The sequence below is a fragment of the Glycine max genome, chromosome 8 (genome assembly GCF_000004515.6).
Source record: "Glycine max cultivar Williams 82 chromosome 8, Glycine_max_v4.0, whole genome shotgun sequence".
Lineage (NCBI taxonomy): Eukaryota > Viridiplantae > Streptophyta > Magnoliopsida > Fabales > Fabaceae > Glycine > Glycine max.
Genome location: NC_038244.2, coordinates 10915662 through 10934636, shown reverse-complemented (window position 1 = coordinate 10934636; position 18975 = coordinate 10915662). Strand labels below are relative to the sequence as shown.

At 31.6% G+C, this 18975-nt stretch overlaps 2 protein-coding genes and 1 long non-coding RNA gene across 3 annotated transcripts; all 3 read left to right on the top strand.

The window, feature by feature from the left end:
- The first annotated feature begins 4189 nt into the window (after nucleotides 1-4189).
- WRKY6 (WRKY transcription factor 6) lies at nucleotides 4190-7486 on the top strand. The gene is made up of 3 exons (NM_001250384.2): nucleotides 4190-4534; nucleotides 4880-5026; nucleotides 6952-7486. The coding sequence occupies exons 1-3, from the start codon at nucleotides 4302-4304 to the stop codon at nucleotides 7124-7126; spliced, it is 555 nt and encodes a 184-aa protein (NP_001237313.2). The 5' UTR covers nucleotides 4190-4301; the 3' UTR covers nucleotides 7127-7486.
- A 1708-nt stretch (nucleotides 7487-9194) lies between these two features.
- LOC100784826 (small GTPase LIP1) lies at nucleotides 9195-14442 on the top strand. The gene is made up of 7 exons (XM_003531333.4): nucleotides 9195-9648; nucleotides 11437-11528; nucleotides 11614-11755; nucleotides 12251-12555; nucleotides 13429-13482; nucleotides 13563-13693; nucleotides 14052-14442. Exons 1-7 carry the CDS (start codon nucleotides 9558-9560, stop codon nucleotides 14236-14238), a joined length of 1002 nt encoding a protein of 333 aa, XP_003531381.1. The 5' UTR covers nucleotides 9195-9557; the 3' UTR covers nucleotides 14239-14442.
- A 1899-nt stretch (nucleotides 14443-16341) lies between these two features.
- On the top strand, nucleotides 16342-17255 carry LOC106799635 (uncharacterized). Its single transcript, XR_001389323.3, has 2 exons — nucleotides 16342-16640; nucleotides 16932-17255. It is a non-coding gene; the product is annotated as an uncharacterized lncRNA (long non-coding RNA).
- Nucleotides 17256-18975: the final 1720 nt, after the last annotated feature.

The following is an 18975-nucleotide window of genomic DNA, read 5'->3' as shown; positions in this document are numbered from 1 at the left end:
AATGTCACAGTGTTACAGCAAATTAGTCCCAAACGACACTGTGTTGCTGTTGGAGCATTCTTTCAGTCTTCTTCTTCTCCTCATATATTCAAAGGTGGAGCCGTTGAAGACACTTGTGGGGAGGGAGCTAGCAATAGCAATGGCAACTCGAAGGATGCAGCGTTCAAAGGTGGAGCGGTTGAAGATGCTGTTGCAGCATTCTTTGAGTCTCTTTTTCTTCTCATCCAGTTTTAATTTCGCCCATCCCGTTCCCTCATTCACTCCCGCCCATTAGTCTCTCTCTCTCAACCAAGTTGCAGGTTTTGTGGCTGAAAAACCAGCGCGGTGAGGGACTCATGGGAAGATTGATGTTTTGGCGAGTATGATTTCGTTGACGAGTTTGTGGCTTCACGGGAACAAGTTTGAAGGGAGTGTGCCAGATAGTATTGGGGATTTGGTTTCTCTAAAGGATTTGGATCTCAACGGGAATGAGTTTGTTGGGTTGATTCCGAGTGATTTGTAGATCAAGGGGCAACGCATGTTCAAAGTGATTTGGATATATTCTGTTTTAGTTACTGTTGTGACATAATCATTTGTGTTTTACAATTTTATATTCTATAAAAATACAGATTGATCAAAATAGGACAAAGATTTTCCTTCGAAAACAAGTATACAAATTAAAATAAATTGTGTAAACGTAGCCCATGCTTTGAAAGCAGAAGAATGATTTATCAATCAGTATGAACTCCTTGTGCATGAGATCTTAGATGAGTACTAGATGCTTACATGAAAAAAAAAATGCATTAATATTTTTTTCCTCAAGCTATGTACACGTACTTGAAGACTGGGGCATTATATCACGAGTTAATTAAGGTGATTTACCCAAAATGTGGTACATCTCGAGAATTTTTTATTTAAAACAATAAAACTTAACTTGAACTTGAAAAATTAATCCTAACAAAATATTAGAATAAAGTTTATATATATTTATATAAGCTGTGCTTTTCAAATATATATATATATATATATAAAGGTTTTGGTTCCAATTTAGTGTTGTAAAACCATGCTATAAATCATCTATTGGCCCATATACATAATTAAATCCATTCTGTTTGCTTCCTCTTTCTCTCCATCTATTACTCATATTCATGTATCTCCAGAGCTATCTTCTGTCAGCAGTTTGAACAACATGGTAGAAGCAAAAATGGGGCCAAAGTGTTTCTGGTATCCAAACACGTAATTTCAAAAAGAATATATGCACGGTTCAAGATCACAAGAAAATTATGAATATAAGATAATTTGATACAATATTTAAGTTTAATAGCAAAAAGTAGAGATAGTTTATCTTACTTTAGAGACACACACAATATACTAGCAAAGCTGCTTCCATTCCCCTACAATATTCCCTTCCTCTCCTTTCTCCCTTTGTCTTCTTTTTTCTCTTTTTCCATCCCTTCCAAAACGAAGTTCCTAAATATTGTAGTTATTTACGTACCTTAGGGCCACGGGGGCATTTCTCCAGAGAGGAGTAGAAGTGGTATCACAATTGGCGCAGCGGCGAGCGAGGAGAGGGTCGGTGGTGTTGGTGGTTCCGGAGGACTTGGAATGGGATTGAGGGTTGTTGTGTTTGGATTGTAGTAAGTCCCAGCAGAAGTTAGAGACGGAATGGCATTCGTGGCGGCTTCGTTTTTCTTCGTCTTCGGAGACGCAGGTGGAAGGGGTACCGAGGGAGAGGTTGCAGTCAACGGAAGAAAAGGAAGAGGGAGTGAAGGAAGAATAGTCATAAATGTTGTCGGAATCATGTAGGGTGGTGGTTTGTGGTTGGGCATGGAGAAAAACGTGGCGAAGGAGCTGGTGGTTTGGCTGTGAAACATACCACATGTGCAGGGTCCCATCACGTGCCCCTGGGAGCCACTGCAACAGTGGTGTCACATGGTTTTGCTTCACTTGTCACGTAAACATATAATTAACAATGTGTATTTTTTACCTTTTAAAAAGATAAAAACTGTGTAAAATGCTTATATAACCAAAATACCTATTCCCTCGTTTTTAAAATGATTAATTTTAACCTTAACTTCTTCTTACTAACCACCCATTTTCCCCTATTCTCTTTGGAAGGTGGGATATCATTTTAAGCTTTAATCATATGTAACTAGAGTTGTTGTTTCAACTTTTATTCATCTCTTCATAAATTAAGAAATATATACAAATAAGATGTATTAAAAAAAAGTACACTAAAAATGTGATAACGCAATAAAAATATAAATACACAAGCTTGTAAATTTAATTGACATTTTATCCATTAAGAAGTAAGAAAACAGAAGAAAAAAATATCAAACTAAAATTAACATAAATCTCAACATATAATAAACAAATTATTATTATTAAATTATATAAAACAAAATGCAAATATATAGGCGCTGTGGTACTGAATTTCCGTTGGTATATATGAACGGTACTTCAAACATGTACTAATTCTGCACACGAATATAAGCTTTTAAGACAAAAATGAATTAATGTGATTAAAAATGACTGTCGCCAGTAGAGACCAATGACTGCACTAGAAATGTTGAATCCAAAAATGATGATGGCATGAGTGCTTGGTGTTGGGTGGGAATTACATTGACGATTGACGAATGTATTGTTGAGTGAAGTCAATGTTGATCTTTACATCATGCGAGCTATTTGCCTATTTCCTTGTACTTTCTCGCATATGTATTATATTATTTGATTTGATGTGTCTTAGTCTCACTAATCAAAAGCTCTGAGCAATGCTCTCCACATACCCAGGATCTCCTTTTTCTCGTTATCTGACTAGTGACTATATACCGTCAAATTAATTCTTCCATTCACTAGATACATAATTGAACGATTTCAAGATTTAATGGTTAAGAATATCATAATTTTTTATTTATATTATACACATTTGAACGTATTTTTAGTGGGAAATTTTATTTTTATTATGTTATTTAGCTTGTTATGTTTGATTATCATAAAATTGGTATATATGGTGCACTTGACTAAATTTATTTGCTTACATGTACCAAGCAAACACAGTTATCTGATTGCATTTCTGATAACAACTTCTTAAAAGTTTTCCAATCAAATTTAAAAAAAAAATGTTTCTCTGTGTTACCTATTAATGCTATGTAAAAATAGCCAAATAGTGTGAAATAAGTATGATATAATTCAGATGGTCACCAAACTCAAAAGATTGTGTGAACTGGGTATTGAATTTTTTTTACGTAAATAGCTAATATCACACGCACGCACACAACGACCGACATATGTATTGTTATTTATGATTCATCTTATTTGATATTTTTATATCATTTAAATTAAAATATAAATAATAACTTAATATACAATTTATTTAAAATTCAACATAAGTAAATTAAATATAAAAGAAAAAATGAACAAACTGAATTTCCCGATTCGATAAAAGTAAAATTGAGTTTCATTTTTCATCTCCATTTCTTCTAAATTAACCTCTCTCACCTTAGAATATCTCTAATGGAGTGCTTGTATTAATTGTTTAACTTTAAGTAAGTTGTTTAAGTTTTTTTTCACCGGAATATATGACGTACGTAAAATTGCTTATATGATGTAATTATTATTTAACAATATTATATTATAAATAATATATTTTTTTAAGTATGATAAGACTGGTAAAATCAATTTAAGTATTCATTTTAATAAATTTAATATCAAAGTGAATTTTCGTTTAAAATAATTAAATTTATATGAAATTATTACGCCGTTAACAAAGACATAATAATCCCCCAAAAAACAAAGACATAATAAAAATAATTAAACTCAGCCCGCCACAAGTCCTCAACCGTTGATTCGGTCGTGGATAACTAGCTAACGTTTGATTTAAATGATGAGATAACGAAACCCAAGTGCTAATTAATTAGGGTAAAATCCATCAACGGGTCAGCCATGCGATTAAATTATTATTATTATTATATATATATACCATCTATTTAAAGAGATAACTAAACTAAATAATTTATAATACGGTAGTGCCTTTGTGGCCTTTTTATACAATGACATCATGGCATGACTACACCTTCGTGTGGTTAACGTTGACACGTGGATCCGAGAGGAACCTTCATTGCATCATCTAGGAAGGAGTTTGGAAGGATCGTTCAAAGAAAAGCCTAATACGGAAAACTATATTAATATCCTTCTAGATATTATTATTTTTAGTATAAAAACCATTGGCTAATTTAACTCACTCTCATATATATATAAAAGGGCCAAATGCTCTACGCACCATAGTCTTTGTTTTCATTTACTACCATATTTAGTTATCAGCAATGGACTTCTACTTTGGAAACTCTCCTCCTTATCCCAATAATTATGCTCATAATTCTCTTAATATGGCTCTATCTTCCCCTGAGATTGCACTATCCGATTATCTCATGCTCGATGACTATGTTGATCATCAAGATTCTCGATCATCACAAAGCACCGAGTCATCTGAAAAAGCAACCTTCAATGATGCCACTCACGGATTCAGTACTGGTGCAACCTCTAAGAATAATAACATGTAAGTGCTTTTTCCCTCTTTCATTTCTCTTCCTTCATTAAAAACAGGAAAATGATATACCACCGTATATTATGTATGTCTATGTGGAGCGTGTGTGCATGTAATAGTATATAGGGTAATGATATTTAGATATCCTACAATTTTATATTATATACTTTATTAAAACGTATTATTTCTCTCTATTTATCTTATTTATCTCTTCTTGTTGTATCATATTACTTATTTATAATTTTCTCACTTTTCTCTTTCTCGTGTTAAATAAGTGTCATGGGTTTCCAAAATTAATTTTGCAATACATATGTATAACATAGAATAACACATATTATGTTAAATAATGTTGTGCAGAAACTGCAAAAATGGGATTAATGAAAACAAAGGTGGAGTGGGTCCAAGGATCGCGTTTAGAACCAAATCAGAGCTTGAGATCATGGATGATGGATACAAGTGGAGGAAGTACGGCAAGAAGTCCGTGAAGAGCAGTCCCAATCTAAGGTAAAAAAAAAAATACTACTAATAGTAATAAAGCAAAATATTATTTGTTGACTTACTTCTTTGCACTTTTGAACAATCGTTTTTTGATAAAAGAATTACAAAATAACTGGTATTATATAACAAATTTAGATAAAGAAAACTTAGTTTTAATTTCAATACATTATAAAAAGAAAAGTAACACTCTAAACCAATTAGACCTTTTTTTGAAAGGAGACCAATTGGACCCAGTAGGCTATGAAACAAATTAATCAATACCTGGCTATAGTTATTAACTCACGGGACATCATTTACATTAATTATAAGCTCCTTCTAGTGGGATATATACATATATATTAGGGCACCAACATGGTGTAATAGCTTAGATTCACCAGCATGGCTAGATTAATGTTTGTGGCCACTGGTATTATTATATTAAAGGTTTGGGATGGGAACTGTTGTCCTTTTAGCTAGCGTAAGTTGGTGTTATCAATGGACCCCAGTTTAAAGGTGCGCTATTTCGACTTATATAGTAATGAAAGTGGACTCTCTATAATACCAGTTACGTACCAATCTGGTCACTGTATGTGACTTTGTGCTTTCTAGTCTGGTCTCTGCTTGAAATTTATAACAAGTTCGTGGGGATCAAATATTTTGTTCTCTTTGAAAGAAATTCACATTTTTTTAATCCAAGTTGTTAATTGAGAAGAAGAAAAAAAAAACCCTGCTGATTCAGAGAGATCAATTTTTAATTTACTCTCTTTTAAGATATGATTGATAATCAAAGAACACTATAAAATTGAATCGTAAGACGTGGTGTCTAAGACAATTAAGTTCTATTGTCAATTAAACTGCTAAAATCAATCACTCTTGCAAAACTTTTTCATACGATTCACATTGTTTAACAAAATAAGACACAGATAATTTAATTAGCAGATTTCTGGCTAAGTTTACAAACTAAACGAAGCATTTATATATGCACATACGAGATGCAAATCTGTAAAAATATACAGCTTGTAAACTATACAATATATATTGGTTCTCAATTAAAAATAATTTCTATATTTGAGTAACAATATATATATATATATATATATATATATATATATATATATATATATATATATATATATATATATATATATATATGTATCAATCAAAAGGAACATCAACAGAGATACCATCGCTGTGAATCAATTCTTAAAAAAAGAAATTGAATTTTATAATTACTTTCTTGAAAATCATTTCAATAAAAATTTTGATTGATGGATTATATAAAGCTTTTTTACAATGAGAATAAATAGAAATTAAGATTTTCTATAAACAATTAAAAATTACAATGAACCATAAAAGTTTAAAAAATTACAATGAACCGTAAATTTTTTTTTCTATGCACACTATTGCCATAAAGTTAAATTTTTTTTTTTCTTTTGCTCCAATAACTCTCTTTTTCTGGTTCTCGTCTCTCCTTCAACTTTTTTTTGCTTTCTTTCACCCTTCTATTTTGTGACTCTAGCTAGTTGGAATTTTTTTCATTCCTTTGATGACCGATCTTCCTTTGTTTCATTTCTTTAGTGCAAAATAAACATTACACAGTACAGATCATGGTAAATTTTGTAGTACTGTTTTGTGAAATTGGAGAACATACAATACAAAACTATTATTTATTGATCTGTACTGTGTATCAATATTAAAAAACGTGTCCAAAAATAAAATTTTGTATTAATGTTAATATTTAAGTTTAACTAATTTTCTTAATAAGCTTAAATTAGACCACGACGTATAGAGATGAAGAGAGTAGTACTATTGTTCCACCCCTTTTGACGAGTTAATTAATGCTTACAGGGAAACCAATACATTTATTACCTTCGTTTGAGTTTCAGTTAACAGTTAATACATTCAGTTTTTCAAGTAGGTGACTAATTAGGAAATTCCTTTAATGATGACAGGAACTACTACAAATGTTCAAGTGGAGGATGCAGTGTGAAGAAAAGGGTGGAAAGGGATAGAGATGACTACAGCTACGTGATAACAACATATGAAGGTGTGCACAATCATGAGAGCCCATTTACCACATACTACAGCCCCATCTCCTTCGTACATTCTGATACTACTTTCAAATGACACCAACTTCAAACCCTTTTGGGCATTTACACCTCCCTAGCTTAATTATGTGCCAAGAAAAAGCTTGGAAGATTCGATCGAGCAGGGGAAGCTATGTATCATTGCATTGTCTAATCAATCATAATTTATTTTCATGCTGTAATAGGTTGAAGAGAGTTTCTATACCTTTTTTTGGTTCCACGTTTAATATATCTCTCAATTAAAAATCAGCCTTTGCTAGTTCATGTAACAAGGAACATGATTCTCCATGTGTAAAGTTGTTCAAATCTTAAAAGTAAGTATCTTGTATTAGGATTAGAGTATCTCTCTTGTACTCTGTTTAATAATAAAAGTTTTGCCTCCTAAAAAGATCTTAGAAGTAACTGAGAAGGGAGCCTTATCATTTTAAATGACTTTACTTATCTCAATTCGAAATAATTGAGATTTAAGGATGCTAGGAAGAAAAAAAATGTTCCTTGAAATTATGAATATATATTTCAATAATTAAACGTGTATCAAGAAGATTTAACTTAATTGAATAAAATGTGTAAGTATTATAATTCTTGATATTCAATTTTTACGTATAAAAAAATAATTAAATATATTTTTATGTTATTTATCTTTTAACTTAATACTTAATCTCTCATCACCTCCTAAAAAAAAGTTCATCTCATCAAACATTTTCAATTCAATTGGTTTTAAGTTTTAAACTTTTTTAACTTCTAACGTAAAGCTTATAAGCTTTTAAGTTAGCTTAAGCTAATTTTTTTCAAATACATCTTAAATCATATAAAATGGAGTTTTTTAAATTAAACAGTTAATATAATTATATTAAATGTGATAAATTAAAAATGGAAAACACGAATTTCCTAACATATTAACTTAAGAATGATTTTAAAATGAAAAGAAAACCTAATATGAAAACCATGAATCAAAGTTCATTATGTTCATATTTTGCTTTGTTATAGTTAATAAATTCAAAGTTGTTTAAGCTGGTTGACAAGTGCGATGTTGAAAGTGAATGCACCGATTTGGGTAGTGCTGAATGATCCGTAAGCACCATGGCTTGTTTGACTTTGACAGAACAGAAACAAAGGAAACTTCTAGTCGGGACACCAGTCATATGCATGTTTGTGTTTTGTTAAATTAAAATTTAATTAGTAGTAGCATTTTTTTTTTTTACAGCAGCAAAATCAGTTCATTTCTATTGCAATAAGATTGTGAATACAATGAGGGCTGAAATGAAAGATCTACGAGTCAACATAATTTGTAGAATTCCTAGCCAAAGTGTGATTGAACATTATAACATTTTAAAATGTAATTCTCAATATAGCTCCAAAACATTTAGCAAAAGTCTATTCAACACTCCAATATCCTGCTCATCACAAGAATTCCAAAGTCTTTCGTTTCCTCTCTTCCAAATACTCCATAACAAACATGCTAGGTTTCAACATTTAGCAACACGGATTCAATCCTTTGCCATAAAATGATTTATTAAATTTTAATATAAATTTAATTACTATTTAAGATAAGGAGTAACAATAAAATGATTTGTTAAAAAAGTATAATAGTTAATGTAATCAATATTAATGCATTGTTATTGTAATTTTTGATTAAAAAAAATTATTAGTTTCTAAATTAACAATAGGAGTATTGTAAATAACAAGACTTAAAACTTAAAACATTTTTTTATCTTCATGTTTTGTTTATAAATGAGAAAAGTAATAATGATGATGAACAAGTGAACGTGTCATTTTAGTTTTACAGGACTAAAAAGTTTAAAATTATTAGGAATAATCAAATAAAACTTTTTTCAGCAAGTTTAAAATGAGAGCATATTTAAAAATTATAAGAAAAAATATTTTTCGGCATTTTAATTTTATTTTTTTAACAAGTGTCGATATATAGAACATTGATTATCGTTTTCCTTTAATTTAAACTCTATCTATCTTAATCAAATCAATATACTCCTATAATCAATTTCCCCCAAGTTTACAAATTAAAAAAAATATCAATTTAATATTTTAATTTACCGACACATGGGCATCACGTGCTCTTGGATCGCGTGGGTTTCACGAATTTGTAGCGAGAGATGGCATGATTACGATCAATGTTCGTTCATCCCTTCAATTTTCTGCCACCATCGTCCCAAAACCATTTCAAGACACTACACACACACACACACACCAACCCAATCAAATCTTCGTCTGAATCCTCTTCTCTTTCTCGTTCACCGCATCCCAAACTCCTCAGATCCGTCGTCGATTCGGTTTTCCCGCTTTCTAATTTTTCGTTTTCCATTTTCTCCCGGGATGCGTGAGAAGTTCTTGCTCTGTCTGATCTCGGCGTGATTCTCACGTGACATGGGTTTTGGAACCTGACGAGTGCATGTATGCGTGTGTGTGGTAGTGAAGGCGTGTTTTGAGTTTTCGTCGTCGGCGAAGAGAGAATCATGTTCTGGAGGGACCGTGAGAGGGAGAACAAGGAGTTGAACGGTGGGGTCCTTTGTGGCCAGGTCAGAGTCCTCGTTGTTGGTGATTCAGGTGCCTGCGTGCGTCTTTCTGTTACCAATTTTATTTTTATGTCTTTTTATTTTTTGAATAAAACTTGTTTACACTGCTAGGGTGTGTCCACTGCTGTTGATTTAATTTTAAAAATAATATATGGTTATCTTATTTCACTAAAATGTTTACATAGATGCACATTTAGTTGTGGCTTTAATTTTTATTCTGAGTTTCCAGTGGGGAATACTGGGAGATTTTGTGATTTGTGGTGTGGACAAAATTGAAGTTGATTGAATGCGGGAGGTTGTACTGTAAAGATTGGGGGATAAAGAAAAGTATTCACTGTGGTGATACCGTTGTTATAACACTCAATGGGAGCTCCAAGAGTTATGTTAATGATATTAGCTGCCATGTGATGTGTTGTGCATAAGGTTATGGATTTTCAATTTGAAATGGTTTGGATGATAGTTATTATTTCCTTTTGGCCTGTGGTTTAGAGAATCGATTTACGGAGGCTGCTTTAAGAAGATTGGGTTCTTAATGTAAGAGAAACAACTAGGAATATGGTGGAGGTTGCTGAGAAACCTTTTGGCTGATGCGAGTATGTCCCGAATTAATTTCACAATATGTTTGGACATACTTTTGAGATGTGTATGTGTGAGCTTTCAAAGTTATTCAGAATCAAGGATAGCAGGACAACTTCAAATATGGGTGTTCATTGACTCCACAAAGATTGGATTTATTATTAGGATTGCAATTCTACTATGAATTGATTTGAGCATGATTGGATTACAATTAATATATTTTTAAATATCATCTCAAGAACATACTCCGTCCTAATGATTGAGAACAGCAGAAGGCTAGATTTTTTTATGTGAACATTAAATCCAGTGACGGAATGTTAAATTATTTAACTGAAATAGTAAAGATCAAGAACTGAGCGAATGATGGGCTACCTTATTTTTGATAGACTGTAGTACATGCAGTGAATCTCAAGTAAAACCTATTTATATAAATCAACTCTGGGCAAAAGGAAATAAAAATCTAGTGTTGCTTAATAGGTTGAAGATGGAAATATTTCTTACTTGGTATTTTATAAGATCTGGCTCAGAATCTAGAGATAGAAATGGAAATCTTTATTGAAAGGTGGAAATCGCTGGGAGTTCGAGAGTCCAGACCCTCCCCTTTCACCAACTTACTTCCCCAAAATGTGTCCTCTCTTCCGCTCTTCTCTTTATTCTATTATTCAATTCCATCCCCCTGTAACCTCCCTGTCTAACTAACTGCCATCCCTAGCAAGCCTTACATAGACTTTCTTATTGGTGAGATTGCTGACATATTCCATTGCTACAGTTAAGTTGCTGCGGATGTTGTCATTGGGGCAATACGCTTAGGGCCTACTTGGTTTAATGAAATGTTTTCTGTTTCTATATTACATCTTTAATAATAATTATAAAATGTTGCCTCTTTTCACTTTTGTTTCTTGTTTTCACTATTTCTAGTACAAATTTTCAAACACAGGAAACAAACTGAAACCAAGGTTGTGCTTTGTAATTATTAGTAAAAAGAAAAGATAGAATAGAGGTAGAAAACATTTCCTTAAACCAAACAGTCCCATAAGTTGTCAGTCTTTGGACATAATTGGTGGTACTTCCCATCTCTAAATTTCATAAACCTGGACATGCATTAGTCAACTATAGTTAAATGATGAAAGTAAAAAAAAAAATATTCTGAGCTTGTGATTGCTTGCACCAGTCACATCCCCTCCGTAAACATTTTTCAGAGATATCGTAGTTGCATATTTGTCATATTTTCTCATCCTTGCAGGTGTTGGGAAGACTTCTTTAGTTAACCTGATTGTAAAAGGTTCTCCAATTGCTCGCCCTCCTCAAACAATTGGTTGTTCAGTTGATGTGAAGGTAAGTACCCCCTTCTATGGTTACAAGAGTATATACATTGTTTCTGTACCATAGTCTTCACCAAATTTCCTGTTTCTTATTTCAGCATATTACTTATGGAAATTCAGGCAGCTCTTCCAGTAGCCTTAAAGGTGATTCTGAGAGAGACTTCTTTGTTGAACTGTGGGATGTCTCAGGACATGAACGGTACAAAGATTGCCGGTCCCTGTTTTATTCACAGATTAATGGTGAGTTAAAAAAATTCCACTATTTTAGTTTTCTAAACTGTATTATTGCTTACTTTGCATGAAGTAGTTGTGCATAATCAATTTAATTATGTGGCAGTCTACAAAATGAAGGGTCAAGATTTGTGACCAAGGGGGAAAGAAAATAAGGAAGAGGAATTCCAATATTTAAACAGTCACTATATGTATTCCTTGGTTTCTCTTTTTCAAGCCTTGCATGCTGAAAATAAAAGAATTTTGATATGAAACATTTAGCAAATTTTTTTAAATCTGCAATAAAAAATCATACAGATTTGGATGTCTAAAGTCTAAACTTCATTTTCATCTGTAAAATACCTTAATTACCACTATTCTGGATAATTGCATTAGTCTCTTAATTAATCGCATTTGGGTATTCTTGAACTTTTGACAATTAAAATTAGTAACAGTCAGTGCATATTTGAAAGTTGGCTGTCTGATATTTTAAACTTTGAAACCTTGTTTTGACTTCATTTGCAGGTGTAATTTTTGTTCATGATCTTTCACAAAGAAGAACAAAGACTAGCTTGCAGAAGTGGGCAGCTGAGATTGCTGCCACTGGGACATTTTCAGCTCCTTTGGGATCTGGTGGTCCTGGTGGCCTTCCTGTTCCTTATATTGTTATTGGTAACAAAGCTGATATTGCTGCAAAAGATGGTCCAAGAGGAAGCAGTGGGAATCTTGTTGATGTTGCACGCCAATGGGTTGAGAAGCAGGGTTTGCTTCCTTCCAGTGAGGAGCTTCCTTTGACTGAGAGTTTTCCTAGTAATGGGGGCCTTATTGCTGTAAGTGTCTCAACTAAAAAATTGTCCGTCTTGCAAATATGTTTTGTACCACTTTCAATGCTTGAGATAATATACTACCCTCGTGTTAATTAGTATGTTGTATTCAGGTCAGTTTGAATAAATCCAATGTTAATGCTAATCACAAGGGAGTTTGAACTACTAGCGAGTAGCACTTTTTGGTTTTGCTTGTTTTGTACTTTAAAGCTAGCTGTTGCTTTTCAAACACATTAAATGCGCTTTACACTTGAATATTTTCCCCTTATTTTGTTTTTGTGTGTCTGTGACCATATCACTGTATATGAAAGAGTATTTTAGCTGATGGAATGCGATGGGATTAAATGAGAACCACAAAAAAGCTTCTCCTCACTGCCCCTTTTCAAAATTCAGAACAAGTTAATATTTCATCTGTATCCTTCTTTTTCCCTGTCAGACGCACTTAATATTATTGATGACCTGCATTGAAACTTAACATTTCACTTTGGTGCCATCGATCTTGATTAAAAGCAGATTTTCAGTTTTCATTCATTTTCAAAATTGAGAGGCTAACCATAAAACATTTTATCTTAACTGATCTTGAAGCTTATTAATGTATATTTCTTTGAGCCAATCACTATGAATAATGAATTTAGCTTAGCCGTTGCCCACTGTGCTGTGCTTTAGAAAATGTTAGACTGGAGATGCTATACTGTCTGAGAATCTTTATTTCTCATGTTGTCATTCTAAACCGAAATACCGGTTGTGCCAATGAAGCAACAAATCATGTCTGATAAAATTGTATGCAGGGATCTGCCTTGTTTTTGCTTTCTGTTGAATAGTTGCCATCCAATTCATTCTTCTTATAATGGTTGTGATTTTTATGTTGGGCATCTACAGGCTGCCAAAGAAGCAAGGCATGACAAGGAGGCTGTGGTGAAATTTTTCCGCAAGGTCAGTATGGTCTTTGAGCTGTCTTTTTTATTTTTAATATATGGGTTGTCATCTAAGTTTTGTGGTACATCTCCCTTCAGTTGATCAGGAGAAGATATTTCTCAGATGAAATACAAATACCTTCACCAGCATGGTCCATTCCTTCTGTTCAGAGACAAGCTCAGCGTATAGATGAAAATTTCACAGAAGATGATCAATCTTATAATACAAGGTATTTTCTACTTGTCTTCTAAAATCATTTTGGAGCTGGCATGCTGCTGTTCTTTTATCTTCCCCACCATACCAGCAATTTCTTTGGCTGGAAGATGCCTTCTTGATCATATTTTTCATCTATGGAAAGGCTAATGCATAGATGCAATTTTGGGTTTGGCTCCTTGAGTTGAAAAAAATTCCAGATCTTATTGAATGATAGCTGTAACTAGTAAGATTATGCACAAATCCTAGGTAGCTGGGTGATTGAATTATGATACTTGCTTATTCATTATCAATTCATCATAGTGGGCACATGTGTTTGCTCTTTTCTCAGCTTGTTTTGTGCCACTCCTTACAAAGTTCATTGTTGATAGCAGTGATCCTTACAAGTATAACATGCTTCCCCCACTTCCAGCACAACGAAATCTAACGCCGCCACCCACACTCTATCCTCAACAGCCAGTTTCGGTGTCGGAAAACTATAGTTTCCCTAGATTTTCCTTGTCAGGCTCCTCAGAAATCAGTACTGTGGCGAGAACAAAGCGATCAGATATTAATGTCTGAAGATCTGTGTATTTGATTATTAGTCATTGTTAATACATGGATGTATTCTTGCATGGAACAAAGATATATGCTTGTTTAAATTCTTTGTTCCTATTGTAACTTGTCAATTGATTCATTCGTTTTTAAGAGGCTTTCTCAGTAGACGGAGGAGCTACTTGTTCAAAGTTTGGGGAGAATTTAAATGATACATACTCGATTCTTTTATATCATACTTTTCTTTTCCTGCTATCTAAACTTCCACCAGTATTATGGGTAACAACACTCCAAATAAGAGGGATTCCACTTTGATAAAACCGTTGATGCTATCCCGTAAATTGTGTTTTTCTTTTAAATTGAGTATCTAGCCTTATACAAAATAGGCGTTTAGGTCTCAGGAGTGTAAGTAGTGCAAAGCTGAACGTTTTTCGTGGAGAAATTATTAGATGTTATGAGAATATATATAGTCCTGACTAATTTTTACATAATACTTAATTGAGTATTATTATTTTTTTCTTCATAGATTGAAAACTGATTACCCATGACATGAAGATTGGTCAGAATTATGGATAAGTAGAAGCATAGTTATAAAAAATGGTTAGGTTTGAGACTCGGTATAAGGGTTAGGTTTGAGACTCGGTGTCTTAGACAATCCAGTTAAGGTAAAAGATCTGAAATGTATTTGATTCAAACGGCTTGGATTGACCTGGTCGAATTTGATCAAATCCGATGATCCAGACCAAATTGATCCGGTTGAGTTTTTTTTTTCTTCATACCCTATACTATGTCAAATTATTAATAATTAATTATTAAATAACATAATATGTTTCTATAATATTTTTTTATCTTAATAACAATATATAATAATTAATTATCATTGTATTGATCATGATATGATTCAATATTTATGTGTTTTATACATCTTTAACATACTTGTTTATGGTCGTTTAATAATTTTTGTATTTAGTCTTGATAAATAAGAATTTCTTTAGTAATTTAATGATAATATCCAACAAAATAGTAGAAATTTATAATAATAAATGATTATGTAATATTTTAAAATTTGATCATGACAATAAATTTAATTTTTGAAGTATTAAAATATGAATTGATTATTATGTTAGGTATATTATATATTTTTAAATTTTTTAATATATATATATATATGTTAGGTCAATAAGTGATCTACTAGTTAAACCTTGATTTATCGACCTAGTGTTTCGACGGAGTCAATGATCAGACCAGTTTTCATAATCCTAAATAGAAATCTTACCTAATAAATTTTCCTTTTTAGGCATACTTTGGAAAAAATTTAAATCATATCCTCTGCGGTGACCTTATGCATGAGATCTCAGTAAACAATAATTGAAAAAAAAATTCCTTTTTAGGCATACTTTGGAAAAAATTTAAATCACATCCTCTGCAGTGACCTTATGCATGAGATCTTAGTAAACAATAATTGAAAAACAAAAAAGAACTTAATTGAAATACTATTTCACATTATTATTTAAATAAAGATTGTCATTTAATTAAAAATTATATCTACTAGAATAATTTTTAATTACTTGACAATGTAAAATCTATATACCAAATTACCAATAGTGCATTAAAATTAAACTAGTTATAATATAAAAATTTATTAAATGATATATTTTAATATATCTTATTTGTTAGATCTAGTATTGTCCTTCTAGATTTTAATTAATTTTGAAATATTCTCAGCGTAAATATTTTTTTTATTATTTGATTCGAAATTATTCTAAATATGGTTTTCAACATAATTATATGGCACTGTTTTAATTGGATGACAGTATTTTTTGTTATTTACATATTAGTAATTAAATTGTAAGATATATAAAAGCATGTTGCTCCGTATTAATTTCGTGCCAAAAGTTTTCTTACCATATGGAACCACCAGAAATAAAATTGTCCACAACTTTTATTTCTTGCATTGTTACTCGTTAGCTAGCTCTTCTTTTTCTTAATTATTTGTCTTTGTTTTTTGAGAAATAATGAAAATGTTTGAATTTTGAAATATTCAAGTATATATGGACATGGACCACTACATGCAAGATGCGAGCCCCACGTAGTGGAATGTGATCAACGTAGAGAGATCTGCAAACTACTAACAACCAATTAATCAGCCAAATACCTTGGCAACCCTCTTCTCTAACCTAGCTCTAATAATTTGTTACTGATTAACATGGATAAATTCAGCAGAACCATTCTATTCTTTCTTCTTTTCTGCGTCCTAATCATTCTCCAATTCCAACCTGCAACACTTGATCATGAAGAGGGTGGCCAAAATGTTGATCAAGACCACCCAGAAAAACCAAAATTGTCAGAAAGTCACATCAAAGTTCCTGGGAGAAAATCAAAATTGTCATACATGATCTTCAAATGCAGTTTTCTCCACCAAATTTGGAGTAAGTTAAGAGGTTTTTTTTATTCACAAGATTAAATATATGTTTCTTGTTTTTGTAAATTTTTAATTTTACATTTAATAAAGTGACGTAGGTTTAGTCTCTCGTTATGAATTAAAAATATATATAACAAGAGACTAAAATTACATCATTAAGAATTTAAAAATGAATAAATTTTTTATAGTGACAAACAAAAAGTTATGATATTTTTGGGAATCAAAAACATTTAAATTTTTATTTATTTATCATTCATATTTTCATATAAATAGAAATTATGTATTTTTTTTTTCTCAGTTTCAGGGGCACGGGATGGGTAGGAGACAGAGAATATGATGGTGTCAAAAGAACGTTCAGAGAAGCAGTTGAGAAGAATTTTGGCAAAAGCAAAGAGACGGTTGAGGAAAGTGCTGAAACAGCAGCAAAACTAGTTGAAGAAGCAATTCATAAGACTACAGAAAAGGTGAAGGAGAGTTCTGACTCTGCATGAGTCTAAAGCAGAACTTTACTTTTTCGGGGGGTTAGATTTAATCGAAATTGTATGGCTAGCTGTTGGTTTTGGAGATAGCTATCTCCGTATAAAACTTACAATTTCTTTTTATCAACATCTTTTTCTGTGTTTCTTACATTGTTCCCACTTTCGGCCAAATGCTTGGTTGGGGAGTATGAGAAAAGAAAAAAAGAAGCAGCAAAGCATTAATTTCAAATACTGAAGAATATATAACAAGAACCTAATTGCAACATATATTTAATTGCTTTAAGAAAACTATACAAGATAAGGATGGTAATTTCATGAACAAAGTTCCTTCTTCTATTAGTCTTTTAAAATAGATATGAAGTTATGGATATGGTAAATTCTTGAAGCAAAAGTTCCATTCTCTATTTGCATTGTATTATAGTTTTCGCTTATTCGTGAAACAAATTTAGCCTTTTCAATTTCTTTTATGAATTTTATTCCCAATTTACAAAATGTTACAAATATTATTTTTAACATAGCATTGATCTTTAATCGCAACCATTAACGAGTTTTTTTTTTTTTTTTTGAGGAGAGGGCTTGAGGTAGTTCACACCTTACTGCTCAATATCAAGTCGGACAATCAATAACCCCCTGTCAGAGCCAAATTCCCCACCAAACCTTCAGTTGCATACCCAAAAGAAGAGTAAAAAGAAAACAGAAAAATGGAAATCAGAGGAAAAAAAAAGAGATATCCTATCAGGCCATAGAACCCACTTTTGGTAAATGAGCGTGGATATGACCATCTGGCCACTCATATAGTTATATTTCATCAACATTTACTTTTTTTTTTAAATGGTTGTCATGCATATTATAAGGTCAGTTATGATGAGTGATTTTTTTTTAATGGTTAACTCTTTTTTATAACTATTGTTCACAGGTGAAACAAAATCTCAAAATCTGCTGAATTAAAACTATAGTATATAAAAATGGATTAACCAATTGAGTAATGACACGGACTTTTGAAAAATTAACATATTTTTTATATGATTAACGAATATGCAATTAAAAAATATAATCATTAATATTGGCTGGTCAAGCTACTGTGAAGAATTAAAGTTTTAATATCAACGTCAAGCTCAAATTTTAAATAGTAGAGTTGAAAGCCCGATAGCATGATTGTCTTTTTTTTTTTTTCATTCGTGGATGTTTGGACGACTTTTCTATTTATTAATTGTTCAACAAAAGAATGTAAAAAAAATGAAATTGTCCGACAAAAGAATTAAATCTGGTTTAATAGTCAAACGTGACAATTTGAATAAAATCCATTGACTGATCAATTGCTTATTTATTAACACCTATCATATTCACCTATGATAGTTCATTCTCCGGCAAATACAATAACTAATGAGCCATAAATGTCTTTATAATAATTAGGGTGATAGGCAATGCACAAACAGTAACAAACAATACTTACAAATTTACGAAGTCCATGAAGCTGAAGCACTGAAGCACAAAAGAGGGAGAATATTTAGAACCAAAATCATGCCGGTGATATTTATTTTCATTCAAGAAAAAAAATACTACTTGTAATTATTTTTTATTATTGAATGAAATTTATTAAAATTTATAATTTTTGTGTGGCTATTACTTACATTTTATTTAATATTTTTTTATATAATTTTTAGTTAATTATAAAAATATCAAAAAATGTATTTTTTTTATCCTAAGTTAGAGATTATAACGATCCTCCAATCCATTAAATTAAAGATTAATTCAGCTTACAATATATAATTATGGTTGATCCAAGGAAATTTTACTCACTAAAAAATATATTAAAAAATATGTTGATGGCTATTATCTTTAAAAAAAAAACCTTATTTGGAA

Excerpts from the sequence above, each read along its gene's own strand:
- WRKY6 (NM_001250384.2), top strand. The coding sequence starts at position 4,302 with ATGGACTTCTACTTTGGAAACTCTCCTCCTTATCCCAATAATTATGCT. Across the intron at positions 4,535-4,879 it reads ACCTCTAAGAATAATAACAT|AAACTGCAAAAATGGGATTA; the intron begins GTAAGTGCTTTT and ends AATGTTGTGCAG. Across the intron at positions 5,027-6,951 it reads AAGAGCAGTCCCAATCTAAG|GAACTACTACAAATGTTCAA; the intron begins GTAAAAAAAAAA and ends TAATGATGACAG.
- LOC100784826 (XM_003531333.4), top strand. The coding sequence starts at position 9,558 with ATGTTCTGGAGGGACCGTGAGAGGGAGAACAAGGAGTTGAACGGTGGG. Across the intron at positions 11,529-11,613 it reads GTTGTTCAGTTGATGTGAAG|CATATTACTTATGGAAATTC; the intron begins GTAAGTACCCCC and ends TTCTTATTTCAG. Across the intron at positions 11,756-12,250 it reads GTTTTATTCACAGATTAATG|GTGTAATTTTTGTTCATGAT; the intron begins GTGAGTTAAAAA and ends CTTCATTTGCAG.